This window comes from Oryza glaberrima, chromosome 10 (assembly GCF_000147395.1).
Source record: "Oryza glaberrima chromosome 10, OglaRS2, whole genome shotgun sequence".
In the NCBI taxonomy this organism is placed as follows: domain Eukaryota; kingdom Viridiplantae; phylum Streptophyta; class Magnoliopsida; order Poales; family Poaceae; genus Oryza; species Oryza glaberrima.
This window is the reverse complement of record NC_068335.1, coordinates 6,873,182-6,888,743: the sequence shown is the minus strand read 5'-3', so window position 1 is coordinate 6,888,743 and position 15,562 is coordinate 6,873,182. Positions and strand designations below refer to the sequence as shown.

At 38.3% G+C, this 15,562-nt stretch overlaps 1 protein-coding gene and 1 non-coding gene across 3 annotated transcripts in view; both read right to left on the bottom strand.

Annotated features, from left to right (window-relative positions):
- The window catches only part of LOC127753027 (uncharacterized), a 28,441-nt gene extending 13,342 nt beyond the window's left edge, over positions 1 to 15,099 (bottom strand). The window contains exons 1-3 of one of the 2 annotated variants that reach the window (XM_052278481.1): positions 14,655 to 15,099; positions 4,214 to 4,255; positions 1,129 to 1,730 (exon numbers count right to left, since the gene is read on the bottom strand). In XM_052278481.1, the coding sequence (XP_052134441.1) occupies positions 1,636 to 1,730; positions 4,214 to 4,255; positions 14,655 to 15,072 (555 nt within the window). In that variant the 5' untranslated portion in view covers positions 15,073 to 15,099 and the 3' untranslated portion in view covers positions 1,129 to 1,635. Of the gene's footprint in view, positions 1 to 1,128; positions 1,731 to 4,213; positions 4,256 to 14,654 lie in introns of those variants that run through there. The other variant, XM_052278480.1, reaches the window with a different exon arrangement.
- LOC127753551 (U6atac minor spliceosomal RNA) lies at positions 2,235 to 2,354 on the bottom strand. The gene has a single exon (XR_008012608.1). It is a non-coding gene; the product is annotated as a U6atac minor spliceosomal RNA (small nuclear RNA).
- Positions 15,100 to 15,562: the final 463 nt, after the last annotated feature.

The window sequence follows — 15,562 nt, the reverse complement described above, 5'->3', positions numbered from 1 at the left end:
GAGGTGGACCTGGTTAATCACGTGGCATTTGAACAAGCTCTAGCATGGCGGTGCGGCAGATGAGATCGACGATGGCGTTGTCTGGCAAGCGCGGACGAACATGGCTTGCGGATAGGGTTGGCGTACATGACGAGCTTGTGGAGCAAGCGTCCTGCGTTCGCACCATGGCTGACCAGCCTGAGCTCGTGTATGACTGCGATTTTGGGGGTGACGAGGAAGGAACAGGGCACGGCTGGTGTTTTTTTTGTTGAAAAACAATAAGAAGAAAACAAAACTAACTGAAGTTTGGACGGAATGCTAAAAATAAGTAACGGAAGTAATTCTCTGTGCTACTAAAGTGAACCATGAACTTTCAATGCTATAAAACAAAAATCGAGAACTTTCGATGCTCCAGAACCAATTTTGCCTTTTTTTTAATGCAAAACGAGACCAGCAATCAACAAATGATTAATCGAGGGTTATTATTACAAAGTTGAAACATAGATTTACTTGACTTTTTTAAAAAAAATTACATAGAAAAATTTTACATGAAACATAATTCTAAAAATGTGTTCACAGTAAACAAGTAGTGGCAAACATGAGGCAAGATGTAGTCATACGGTAAAGTATTATTATAATACATGGCATGAACTGAAGTTATTGCATTAGTATAAGTAAACTACAATGACTGCCAAAATGTATGGTTGAATTTGTAGGAGCATGTGCTTCCGTTGGGTTCTATGGTTGAGTGGAAATGATATAGTTTAAATGAATCTTCAAATAAATATTATATAGATATTACTTTTAGAGCAACGCACTTACGTACTCCGGTTCTAGACACAACTTCATAAGTATTAAGAGAATAAGGACCTAATTAATACATTCGGCATGTCGAATCTAAGAAGTCACAGTCTTGTTAGATTTCCGTCAACTTCAGATGTTGATTTTCAAATAGACTTTAATAATTATTTTCTCCTTTTGTGTTGGTATTTTTATCCGTCATTATGAAGTTGCCAGCATATTTACTCTCTTTGAGATAATGATGTACTGTAACAAGTAGTTGCAGCTTCTTAAAGGCTAAGATTTATTCCATTATCTGAAAAAAAAATGTACGGTTAAAATCGATTGTACACTTTAAGGTATGGCATTAAAACCTTTGGGGTCTTATAGATTCACCATGACATGCATAGTTAACATGTTTCTAAGAAGAGTGGAAACCATGATAAAAATATGTTGAAGTTTGATAAATCAAAGTACACAGTAATTAAACCATATATTTCCTCCGTTTCAGGTTACAAGACGTTTTGACTTTTGTCAATGTCAAACTGCTTTATGTTTGACTAAGTTTGTAGAAAAAAGTAGTAACATTTTTGACCCAAGACAAATTTATCATGAAAATATATTCAATTATCGATTTGATGAAACTAATTTAATATTATAAGTATTACTATATTTGTTTATAAACTTAGTCAAACTTAAAACAGGTTGAACGAAAATCAAAACGTCTTATAACCTGAAACGGAGAGAGTATACGGTAATACAAAGGCCATTAAGCTTGAATCATTCATCAGTGTCAAATACTTGGCATCCATATGGTAACATTGAACAGGAAGATGAATACGGAAAATGAAAATACTGTCTCCAATGAATGGTGCTTCACACTCCGAAAATGAACAGTATCTGAAGCAGGAACAAGATCCGGAATGCCTCACTCAGCCTCGAGGGAGGAGAGGCATTTTTTGCTTGGGAGTCTACAATGTCATGAAAACAGGACTAACTTCAAAATAAGTTTGTTTATTTGTTTAAATGTACTACATATAATGCTAAACACAGCTCACAAGTTTGCTAGTTAGAAACTATAGATTTTTGTTTGCTATGTGCCTAACTTCTTATACAGTTATACGAGGCATGCGTGTCTTCATTGGTTTCGAAACCAAATTATGATAATTGGTTTAATAAAAATGTTAGCTTGAGAATTCCAAAGTTGTCGGCTGCTATTTTCTGAATTACTAAGAAAATAAAATTATTGATTTGTCGTTACTTTGAAACTTCAATTACTGACTGAAAGTACAATTAGAAAGAAATTTGTACGTGTTTTATTATATAACGAATTTTAATATTAAAATAAGTCCTTATTATAGTGTAAAATTTGATTTAAACAGATTTTAAATGTTAGTAAATCACTATTTCAGAATAATATGTAAACTAAGAGTAATATGAAAATTTGATCCATTCAAAATAGACAAAGCTAACTTTTAAAATTTGGGTAAGATCCGCCGAAGCGGGTAGCCTTAACTGCAGTGTGATGGAGGAAAGCCCAAAAGCTGTTCCCGTCCCTATCAGGGGAGATGCCAACCGTCTCTCCTATACAAAGCTAAAAAAACATTTCCCATCTTAGGACTGAGACCCTGACCCATCCACGTCGCTCGCGCGACCGGGCGGGTGACAACCCTAGCGCCGCCGCCGCCGCTTCCCCTCTCCCTCCCTAACCTCGCCGCCGCTGGAGCGGCCGGGCAACGGTTCGGCAAGCAAGGACAGTGGCGGCGGGGCAACTAGCCGAGGAGCGGCGGCCCTGTCTAGCGCGGGAGAGGCGGGTCGACGTTCGGTGGCAGCTGCGGCGACCCGACAGCGAGCTTCTCCAGCGACGGCGACATGGTGGGACGGCAAGGTGCGGCAATAGCCTGGAGGCAGTGGGAGGAAGGTGAAGGCCGGAGATGGAAGGGGCGACCAGATCCGGTCTTCCTGGATCTGGCTGTCATCGGGGTGGGGAGTGATGGCGGCGGGGTGAAGGTGAGAAGCGGCAGCGGTGCGAGGAAGAAGACCGGAGGGGGAGGGGCGGCCACTCTGGCCATCTCCTTCTTGGATTCGGTGGGGGAGAAGGGAGTTGGAGGCGCTGGAGGCCGGCGGAGGCGGTCGGCTAGTAAGACGGTAGCCAGCGGAGGTGGCTGTGGCCAGCAAAGGTATTTGGGCGGCGAATTGAGGTGCAGCTGGCCGGTGAAGGCGAGCAAGGCGATGGCTGGCGAAGGCGGTTGTGGCCAGCGAAGGTGCTGTCGAGGCGGAGTTGGTTGTCAAGGTGGCCGGAGAAGCTGCTGGCCGGTCGGGTTTTAGTGGTGACGGGTGATGGCCGGTGCTATTGCCGCTTGGAGAGATCGTCGTTGGGTTGGTCGGTTGGTCGCTGACGTGGTTCGTTCGTTTGGAAAGCCACAGGACACGGTGAACAATAGTGTTGTCGGTGGCTTGATCGCCGGCAAGTGTTCCTCCAAGTTTGTCTGGGGCTCCTCCCATTTCCTGGAGCTCCTCCCCTCCTGTTGACCGGTCTGCTTTCAGATTCCGGTCATGGGGAGTTCCATGGCGAGGGGCGGGGAGCTAGCTTTGGTTGCTAGATTTGCTTGGAGTTCAAGAGCCTCAACACTGCCAGCGCTTTGTTTTTCTTGCGTCGGCAAGGTGCCTGGTTCGGTGGAGTTGGTGCACGAGACCTCTGCGATGCAACCTGTTGATGGTGTTTGGGGTGGAGTTGGAGCTGCTTGGCCGGGTGTGGCAAGCTGGGCAACGAAAACCCCCTTGCTCCTTTTTTTGGTAGTTTCGTTGGGGTTACTGTGCAGTTGGCTTCCTGGCGTTTCTTTGGGTAGGTGTGTTGGGGGAAGTCGGAGCTGCTTGTCGGTGATAAGCTTGGCAACGATAACCCTTTCCCGCTTTCCATGGTAGCGCTGTGGTAGCCAGGGTTGTCGGAGTTGGCAGGGAGAGCGAGCCGGGGCGAATGTCCTGCTTGATCTTAGGCTAGAGCCAACGATGGTGACACCTGTGGGCGCTGTTTTCCTTCTTGAAGGCATCGTTTCTGTGCTCTACTTGTTTCTTCGGGTGAAAACCTTGCTCCGATTTTTGGACAGACGTTGTTTGCGTTTCGACGCTATCTTCCTCCTTGGAGGCTTTGTCTTGAAGACCTTGCCCTACGCTTGTCTGTGGTCTGTTCATAGGAAGTCGGAGTTGCTCTTGGGAGCTTGGCAACGATGACCTATGTTTTATCCTCTAGTTGTGCCGTCGCAAGTTCTTTATTTTGTTCTCCGTGTAGGTTTTGCTCGGTTTCCGCCTTCAAACCGTGTTTATGTGAGGCTTTTGGGCCCGGTTTCCTAAAAAAACTGGGCCAAGTTTCTTCTTCTTAAATGAAAACATGCTCTCCCTGTCTACTTCTGAGGTTTTTCATAAAAATTGAAAATATACAAAGCTATAAGGATACCTGTCGAAGAGTCGCCGGCCGGTGTGTCTGTTTCATTATGACCTGACAATTATGGCAGGAAAAGATTAGCTGGGATCACCAAAGAGATATGAATATAAAATTTCTGCATATTATTTGTTTTCGCGTAAGCATATAGCCAGCCAAATGTGACATTCCAATGCACTAATTTTCGGTATGATCCAATTTTGGCAATCTTATTTGTTTATCGGTACATTCAATTTTTTTTCAGCCATCTGATTTGTTATTTCAAATGGTTAAGAGTAATTTCAAGATATGGCATCTATGCTACTCTCTCCATCCCCTAATATAAGGGATTTTGATATTTTGCCTGTACTATTTGACCATTCGTCTTATTCAAAAAATTTTGGAATTATTTTTTGACTTACTTTATTACCCAAAGTACTTTAAGCACAACTTTTCATTTTTTATATTTGTACAAATTTTTTAAATAAAACGAGTGGTCAAACAATGCAAGCAAAATATCAAAATTTGTATTATGGGACGGAGGGAGTAGTTGGAAATTAATATGTTTTTACATGCCACAGGACGGCAGAATTATTTTAAACCATTTGCTGATGTCGTACCAGAAAACACAATGTTGCATCTACTCCTCTGTACAATAAAGATTCAAATCCTATCTTCAGGTTCATCTCTAGAATTTGAATTTATGAGACAGAGGGAGTAGATAACTAGATTGGCAGTTGGCTTATTTCATTTCTGATACGGTACTAAAATTGTCAAAAACAAATTTTTTTACAAAACAATTATCGTTTCAGAAGGGTACAAATTGGTTTGTCCAAAAGTAATTACTCGTTTGAGAAATAAATTCGTTTGTCGGAAAGTAATTATACTACTCGCTATGCTTTACTTGTACAGAAAAGAGATGGAACGGTTGAAAAGATCACCATAAATGAATCTGTTCATTCTTTATACTAGGAACATTATCTTTAAAAATTATTACCCATCACTTCATAATATGGTAGACTATAGTTTGTATGGAATATGTGTATAAAGTTAGTTACAGTGTAAGATTTAGATATTTAATATGCGTAGGATAGAGTTAAAGTCAAACTATGTCCTAGGTCTTTTCTTATGCACAGAGGCACACATGTTGTAACCGCAAGACAACTGCATAGGTGTGTGTACGACTAGCGCCCAACTTAGCCGGTGGAGGGTCGTAGGCTTCGGTTGGACATCGTTAACAAATCTCGTGCTACGGTTTGTCTTCAATATTGTATTTTCTACGATGTTTCTTCTGTGTTTTTTTAGCACCCTGAATTTATAAATTCTCAAAATAATACGAGTGTAGTTGAAAAAGGTGTAAAAAAACTCAAGCGTCCGTACGGCTGCGATTATATACAGCCAAATGCACGGTACTGACACTACACCATGGATTTTTGCGATTTTCGGAATTGCTGAAGCCTAGAGCTAAAATAACTCAATTAACTCCGACTGTTCCATGTTACTATTATCTAAAAACTAAAAAGATAAGCCCGCACGAACGCGTGGGCATCTTATTCATTATTTTAATAAAGTATTGAAAGAAGTCATACCTCACCATAGTCACCATATATTACCTTATAATAAAAAATATGTCCGCGGTGAAATAGTGCACAAACTTTAATATACTAAATGATAGAATGTCTCCCAGATTCAGACACAAATCACTTTGTCCCGGTTATATATAAATTCGTATATTGCTATCACGAATTATTATCATTGTTTTAAAAACTGTTTGCCAATTTAATAGATGAAACTGATTTAATATATGAAATTGTATCAATACCAAGAAAATAGTCATAATATATTATTAATACATAAAAATATATCTCCAGTACTTATCTAAGTGTTTATTTCCAAATTCATATATAAATATTTTAAAAATCCTGTTTCTACCGATTACTAGGTTAACAATGCTACAATTAAGAGAAAATCCCTTCTATACCCCTGAAATTTTAGCTAATCCCTTCTATGCCTCTGAATTTTGCTTACTTCCTCGTATACCTCTAAAATTTGATTTTGATACCTTCCATACCTCTCCCGTCAGTTGACCATTAGTTGACCGTCTAATTTTTATAAAAATGACCATTTTACCTTTGCATGAACATAGAAATTCATGAATTACATTATTAAAAATATAAACGTTTGCCACATGAGACTATTACAGTAATGAGTTTGTTGTGTAATGTATTATTTATCACAAAATTTATTTTTAGATAAATAAATAAAAAATATTTATTTATTTTTTTAAAAGAAAGTCATAAAAATGATGATCATTCATACAAAGATAGGACTACCAATGCTCACAATAATTTTTTTATGAATGCTCCGGATCAAAAATATCCATTGTCCTATTAGAATTTCAAATAAAAATTTTAATTTATTACATTTGTTTTATCTTCAAAATTTATATCAAAAATTTCTGCACCAAATTATTTACTCTCATTAGTTTCATAAATCATTTTTCAAGCTTATGTTGAAACCTAAAGCATCAAGGGAAAAAAAGATATTTGCAACCAAACGTAATAGTGAAATGAAGGAAAATGTAACAGTAGGGGCATGGAAGGGATCGAGTCAAAATTTCAGGAGTATAGAAGGGATCGGGTAAATTTTAGGGATATGAAAGGGATTGAGTGACTTTTCAAGGGTACATAGGGAATTTACTCTAGAATTAAACATGAATACCCAATCCAACCATAGCCTCCAAGGCTTTCTTCTATGCTTCCTTGAAATATGGGTCCTGCCTCAACGTAGTCGTGCATGTAAAGACCATCATACAACATAATTTTAATGCTTAGTTCACTATCGACATTGGCACCCTCATAGTTGGTGTCTTTCGGAAGGACAAAGAGAAAATAGAGGTAATCAAAACATGTGTTTAATTAAAACTTTTGAGTCGATTTGTAATATAGAATTGACATTCATGGTAAGGATATATTATTCTATTTTGAAAATGAGCTACGCTTATTCGACACTACTTCAAAATATTATAGCTAAAGAGACAACTCACCCTGAATATCTGTAGAATACCGTCTCATTGTTTATATTTAGATATATTTTAAGTGTCTGGATTGTTTTCAACATCCGCTGGTCATAAATATTTCTTGAGACAGCTTTACGGACTTATTTATAATAACTGATTCATTGAAGTGCACTAGCAGTCACATCAGTGGGGTGTATTGAAGTGCACTAGCAGTCACATCAGTGGGGTGTAACACATAGCCCATCAATTATGCCCGACGTATTTGAGTTCCTCGACTATAACAAAATATATCATCAGTGGTGCGTATGTTACTGGATTGTTCATTTGGTACCAAAACTATTTGGCAAAGAAAAAATCTAGAGGTGTGACAATAATTCTAGTGATGAATTAAGGGGTTGTAATGTTGTATTATAGCAAAATTACCCGCTTCAAATATTTTTGGTAGTTTTTTTTCACATCTCTATGGCAATGCTTCTCACTTCTCCGTACCAATCAAATAACACAAATTGAAATTTAAAGAGAACTATTTGAAAAAACAGAACATAATTAAATTATGTTGTTTCAATTTTTTATATGTAGCTTCAAATTAGCGTTGTATATTTATCAAGTGATATTTGACACTATGATATCAAATTATTTAACAAAAATGTTATGACAATAATTATAACATGTCAGCGTCATGTGCGTTAGCACTACATTATATATTATAAGTCAACAATAGTTCATTTAATTAAATATATATAAAGGATAATAAATTGGATATATAATTTAAAAGTTGAACGTTTAAAGACTGTTAATTTATTTGATATTTTATTTTTTTATTATATAGATCTAGTTTAACCAAATATGTTTGAGGAGCAATATATTTAAGTGGGATTAAAAAATATTTTTCTGATAATTTTTCTGATCTTTACTGGGATTAGTACGTAAGTGGAGTATATATGTTCTTTCGGCTTTCATTTTTTGCTGGTCGTTCTACGTACGTATGTACAGAGTACTTACAATGTAGGAATAAATGTTATTTATTCAGGGTTTATCCTTTTTCCTGATCGTACTACTACGAATGTCTTTACTCTTTTTTTTCTCTGGCGAAACAGTAGTAGGAGAAAAAGGAAGGATCGAAGTCCGGGAGGTAAGAGCATTACCAACAAATTAGCAATAATCTATTTCTAAAATATGATTTTTGGTTTTCTAAAATAAAAATAGGAATTGAAAAAACTTTTTGCTCCAAGAGATAGCCTAAATTTAATCTCGAAAAATTAAAAGTGGGATCTTCTGTTAAACTATCAACTGAAATTCCTGTTTTTTCTCCTTTCACGTGCACAGAAAGAGATCACGATGACCCGCTCGTGCGCTCCCAACAGAAATTTTGATGCTCGTGCGGGAAGGAGAGGAGAAGCACAGGGAAGGAGAGAGAAACGCGTGAACGAGAGATTGGGAGTTGCTCTCTCACCCTTAAATCCACATATTGAAATATATGGAGATGGGAACTGCAAATATAGTGCAACGCTTTTGGGAATCTGTTGGATTCAATTTTTATATTAAAAACATCAAAATCAGTTTTAGGAATGAAATAGGATGACTGTTGGTAACGCAACCATCAAAATCAGTTTTGGGAATGAAATAGGATGACTGTTGGTAACGCTGTGCACAAAATTTTCCTGAAGGGGATGTCATGTGCATGAGATTTGATCTAATCGTTAAAATTAATGAGTCCACTAATTTAACTTAAAAATAATGGTTAGATTTATCTAATTTATTATCGTGTCACGTGACAATCTAGGAGTCTTTGTAGGAATACCACGTAGCGATATAAAAGCGTTTGCAGGATGTTTAATGAAGTTTTAGTATATACTCTCTTGATTCCATTTTGATTATCATGTAAGCAAAGGGTGTGGAGAGCAAGCATAACCAAACTTTTATCATTTTGTAATTGATTATCATTGGTTAAGGTGATACATCATTTCGTGTCATGTGAATTACATCAAATTTAAATATTACATTTAGTTGCACCAATAAAAATTAATCTTGGTTGGTTACACGCAACAAATTAAATGATGTTTATTCACTATTTACACATAAAAAATATAATTGTTAGAGGAAGATCATTTTGAGAAGACCTAAAAATCCTTGGGTGATCATCAAATTGAATAAAGGGAGTAATAGACTAACAAAGTAAGTTGCAACGGATTAGAAAATATATATGTTAACTTGTTAGCTGAAAATTTTAAATTTCTCAGAAAAACATGTAGAATATAAAATAAAAAGTCCAAGCAACAAAAAAAAGCCTCCATTTTTCTATAAGGCCCGATAGTTATTCCCAACTTCACCTCGTGTTTCCATGCGTATGCTTCCCGCGTATTTTAAAACATTCTATACGAAAATCGTTTTTAAAAATTATATTAGTTTATTTTAAGTATTTAAGCAAATACTGAATTAATTACGTGCTAATCCACTCCTATGTTTTCCATACGTGGAGCCTTCAGTAAAGAATACAGCCTAAAGTAGCCGGTAGAATGACCACCACTAACACCAGATAAAGAAACATTGTAACCATCATTTTGTTTCAAATGTGGAAATAAATATCTCATTCACGGATTCTCAAGATTCACTTGCCGTATATTCTTGTCATTTACATATTCTAATTTTTTAGATAAATGAATCATTAAACCACACAAAACAAGATCTACCTAGCCACAAACACACGATTTTCAGTGACACCTTCAACCATCTCCGCTCTGGGCCAGCGCACAGATCCTGCTCGAAGGCCTATCGCTGCCGTTGCTCACCGCGCAGCGGGCGTTCCTAGGGGGGCTACTAGCTGGCGCGTGAGCGCTAGCAGCGAGCACTTCTCTCCTATAACTTTACTATATTAGTAAATACTAAACAATAATAACAGGTAATTAGAGAAGATTCTTAAGATTTTTCTTTTTTTTGGGAGATTATTTTACTAACAGATTGAAAATTTTTAAGTCAGATTTGAAAACTTTCGATTTAAGATTTAAATTTTAAAGTCAACATTTGATGACTTTCAACTCGGATTTGAAAACTTTTAGCTCGAGATTTGAAAACTTTCAACTCAGATTCAAAAACTTTCAACTCGTGATTCGAAAACTTTCAAGTCCAGATTTGAAAAATTTGAAAACTTTTAACTTGAGATTTGAAAATTTTCAACTCTAGATTCGAAAACTTTCAACTTGAGATTTGAAAATTTTCAACTCGACATTTGAAAACTTTCAACTCGAGATTTGAAGATTTTAAAGTTAAGATTTAAAAATTACTAGTAAACTAATCATTAGTAAAAATAGGAAACTAATCTAATCTAAACTAATTACGATTTTTCCCCTATCTATATGGCAGGAATAGCGAACAGTGAAAAAAAAAGAAGAAAATGGCGGCGTCAAAAAAAAAAGAAAAACAGAGAAGAGGCGCGCGCGCGTGGGCCTTGTGGCCGGAAGTACGCGTTGGCAACGCGTGCGCGCCAATTAGCGATTCCGGGTTCCTATCGCGCGCGTACGCGCTAGCAGTTTAGCTGGCGCGCACGCTAGCCTAGCCCATCCATGCGCCTTTTTTTCTTTTTTCGCACATTTTTTCTCCTCCAACATGTTTTTCTTTTTTCTTTTTTCGTTTCTTTCCGATTTTTTTAATCTTTCACACACCTCTTTACAAATGTAGAGTTGAAAGTTTTTTGATTTGAAAGTTTTCAAATTTTGTGTTGAAAGTTTTTAATTTTGAGTTGAAAGTTTTCAAATTTGACTTGAAAATTTTCAAATCTGGGTTGAAAGTTTTAAATTTGAGTTGAAATGTTTTAAAATTTGACTTCAAAAAAATCAAATTTCAAGTTGAAAGTTTTTAAATTTTGTGCTGAAAGTTCTCATATTTGAGTTCAAAATTTTCAAATTTTGAGCTGGAAATTTTCAAATTTGAATTGAAAGTTTTCAAATCTGGGTTGAAAGTTTTCAAATTTGGGCTGAAAGTTTTCAAATCTAGGTTGAAAGTTTTCAAATTTGGGTTGAAAACTTTTTAAAATGACTTAAAAATTTTAAATTTTAATTTGAAAGTTTTTAAATTTAAATCGAAAGTTTTAAATATGAGTTAAAAGTTTTTAAATTTGAGTAGAAAATTTTCAAACTTTAACCGAAATAATAATTAGTCTAACTACTCGAAAAAAATCAGCACGCTAATCATCGCACTAATCACGTTTTCGTCCGATGTTTACTCGGGCCCGCCACGCGTGGGCCGGGTGGGCCAGAGTCGGCGGGTATGTGTGAATTAGCAAATCCGGTCGCAATTCCCGAAACCGGTGGGTTTCTTGCTCGCTTCCCGGCGACGACCGACCGAGCCATCACAATAGTGGAACAATTGTTCAGAGCGCAGTTCACGTGTTGTGGTTCTACTCACGCCCTGCACGGCTGTGTCATCTGCTTTCTGCCAGACTGCCTCTCGCATTTGCATCGTCACCACGCATGTAGAGTTGACCAAAAGGCCCGCAGTCCGACGCCGGTTCATGGCACCAAAATTTATCTCAGCCTAGTCACGACAAGCCGTTGGTGGACCCGTGCTGACTCGGCCTGATCATTGGACCTGCCTGGGCCTCTTCCTTAGCATGACTTGTTGGTCCGGCATGGCACGGCCCAACGATAAGCAGGTCCAAATTAAGAGATTAGAAAGGCTAAATAAATTTATTCCTACCATACATATAAGGCACGATCCAAAAGATAAGGAAGAGATAAGAAAGGGAAAAAAAGACTAGCATAGTGGTCTGATCGTGCTGCATGGCACGAGCCATATTAAGCCATTCTTAGATCGTAGGTGTAGTCCGTGGATAGGCACGGCACGGCATGGCACCACGAATTCGTGCCCGAGCTAGGTCGTGATGAGCGGCTCATTTTCGGCTAACTATATATAAACATGCACGTCTTTGATGGTCTAACTTTTGAGCAATTTTATTGAGACTAATTTTCTTACTACAGTACATTAATTATTGTCAACAATATTTTTTCTGTATAAACTAAAAGGTTCCATGCACCATAAACATTCAATGAGATTTATCTCATCAAATGTACGTGTTGGGTAACTCCTTGTAAAAAAGTTATATATATTTTTTATTTTTTCTGAGCGAGTTGGGCTGATATTAAATATTCGATGCAATTTATTGTTTTGCATTAGCATGCTAATCTGTTACACATTTACTATTTTTCAATATTAATATAGTAATGGCCCCATTGCTATCATAACAGAGTCGCCCATATTGCTTGATACCAGATTAAATAGAGTACTATAAAAGTTCAACAACCACATGTCTCCTTACATCCTTGCTCACGTATTTTTTATTATGAAATATAATTCCGGCATTTGCTTAGCAAGCTACAACCAATTACTCCATCCGTTTCACAATGTAAATCATTCTAACATTTTCCACATTCATATTGATGTTAATAAATCTAGACACTCATTCTAGCATTTTCCACATTCATATTGATGTTAATGAATCTAGATAGATATAGATAGATATATGTCTAGATTCATTAATATCAATATGAATGTGGGAAATGCTAGAATGATTTACATTGTGAAACGGAAAAAGTATATATTACACCAATTCATATTACTTATATGTACCAAAACATGTATCGCTAGAAAAACAATAACCGTAGACTTAAACAAGGTAGTATAGTTTGGTTGGCCGGGATGTGTTTCAGTTTATTCGATCAACTAGAGAAAGTTGGGGCTTTCTCCATAAATTCTTAATTGATGTTGTGGTATGTGAATTAGAAATAAACTATTTTGAATATGTTACCTTGCATGTATACAGAAGAATATGTTTTCTTAAAAGCAAATTTTACTATAAGACATTGCGACTTGAACTTACTTTTGGGGAAAAACACTCTGTAAACGTGGTTATTTGTCAGCGAACATCATATCTATTAAAATATTAATTTTTAATTGAATAGGAGAGATAAATAGCGTGAAAGGTAAAAAATGCCCCTTGTCCGCCCATCACGAGGTACTGGCGACCTGCTGCATTGCTTGATGCTTCTCTGTCTCTCGATCAAGCTAGCTATATATAGCTCATGGACACATACAATTAAGCAAAACAGGAACAATCGCACTAAAAAAAATTAGAGCAGCAGCAGCAAACGCCGCGCCGCCGCTGGTGAACGTGTCGGTGCTATCTCCAACAGGCGTTGCGTTGGTGGAGAGCAAGCAACAGGCCGGGTCAGCAGCTGGTGACCATCGTGGGGTCAGCCGGACCTCGTCATGCACGGCTGCTTCATCGACGCCTACCTGGAGCGCGGCCTCGCCCGGCCGCAACCTCAACTTCGCGTTTGATCGACAGGGCGGCGGAGCCGGCGACGGCGAGACCGTCCTGGCCACGGACGCCATCCAGTTCGAGGCGCTCGGCAAGGGGGGATTCCACGCGATCGAGCTACGAGGTGTTGCTCGAGGCCACCAGCGACAAGGGGCGGCGGACGTATTTGTTATTGCAGGTTGCTCGGCGTCTACCTAAGAGACTAAGAAGGACGAGGGAGGGAGGAAGAGAAAGGAGGGGCAATTTGGTCACCCCGCATAAAAATATGCCTCCCTATTATTTGAAATGCATTATTTTAATGGGCACGCCGTGCGCTATCAAATAACCACGTTCAGAGAGTGTTTTTGCCAAAGTGAGTCCGTGTGGTGTATTACAGTTAAAATTACAAACTCGCTATTTTCTAAAGGAAAATTTGCCTTTTTAAAAAGCTCCGACTATAAAAATTAAGACCCTGTTTAGATGGGACTAAAACTTTTTAGTCCCTATCACATCGGATGTTTGGACACTAATTATAAATATTAAACGTAGACTATTAATAAAACCCATTATCTAACCCTGGACTAATTCGTGAGACGAATCTATTGAGCCCAATTAATTTATGATTAGCCTATATGATGCTACAGTAAACATGCGCTAATTATGGATTAATTAGGTTTAAAAAATTTATTACGTGAATTAGCTCCCATTTATGTAATTAGTTTTATAAGTAGTCTATATTTAATACTCTAAATTCGTCCGATATGACATGGACTAAATTTTAGTTTTTAGTTTTTGTTTGTTGCAATACAATGATATTTTACTAGTACAAGAACAATCGTAACCATCCTTTTGTTCCTAACATGGAAAGATCTCACTCGCGGATTCCCAGAATTCTCTTGCCGTATATTCTTGTCTTTTACGTATTCTAATTTTTTGGTGGAGAAAAATCATTAAACCACACGAAACAATATCTACCCAGAAACAAATCGAATAAATAACATAATTTGCAACTGTTAGCACGCTTCATATTGTTCTTATTAAGAATAAGATTTTACCTCGGTTTTCGTTAGCACGTTTTTCAAACTACTAATGGCATGATTCGTGCCGCTAATAGCTTTATCGTTTTACGTGCTCGCATTTAATCTTAATCCAAAGCAGAAACGCACCTCCTTGATGCCCCTTGTCCTTGTGGCAGACGTCGGACGAAACGTCGGTGATCTTGCACTGGGCGAACAATTGCTGATCGCTGTCGAGGTTGTTGCTGACGCTCGCGAGCTTCCTGGTGTTGTTTCTGGACATCTCGGCGACCTTGCAGAGGCACTCCGGATCGCTCTTCAACACCTCCGCCACCGCCTCGCAGCATGGCGTCAGCATGGTGGGGTCGTCGGAGACGGTCGCGCATGGCATGAGGTCGTCCATGCACGACGCCGTCCCCGGCTGCAGCGTGCTCGCCGCCGCTGTGACCGGCAGCGCTGGCAGCGGCGGTAGCGCCGCCACCGGCACAGTTGTAGCCGTCTCCGATTCCGCGGCGACGGCCGCCGCCACTGCCATTGCTGCCAGGAGGAAAGGGCCGATGTGTTCCATGATTGCTGTTTGTCTGAGGTGTGGACGAGAGTGATTGACGCGCGCGGCACATGGATTTCTTCCGGTATATATACAGCAGTTCATAAACGAGACAACGTGCGGTGACTGATGACCATTCGTTCCACTCTGTCCAATTCAGGATCGGGCCCTAAAAGTTACTAGCGTTTCAATTTAAACCAATACGTTTCAATATAATTAGGATCTCTAGATTTTGTTTTTCAAATTTCACTCTTTAAACCAATATGTTTCGATATAATTAGAATCTCTAGATTTTATCGTTTTCAAATTAATTTCACTCTTTCTGCTCGATTGAATCGGCGGAATGGAAACGAGTCGTTTTCTTCTTCACCCTGACAAATGTCCGATAGTAATCACAACTACATCAAAGAACTCTATTTCGTGACGACAATGTGAACGTGCATTTGTAGGCAATAGGGATTCCATTTTTTCATTTAGTAAGACAAACTAAATTGTTGCAATGATTCTTCAT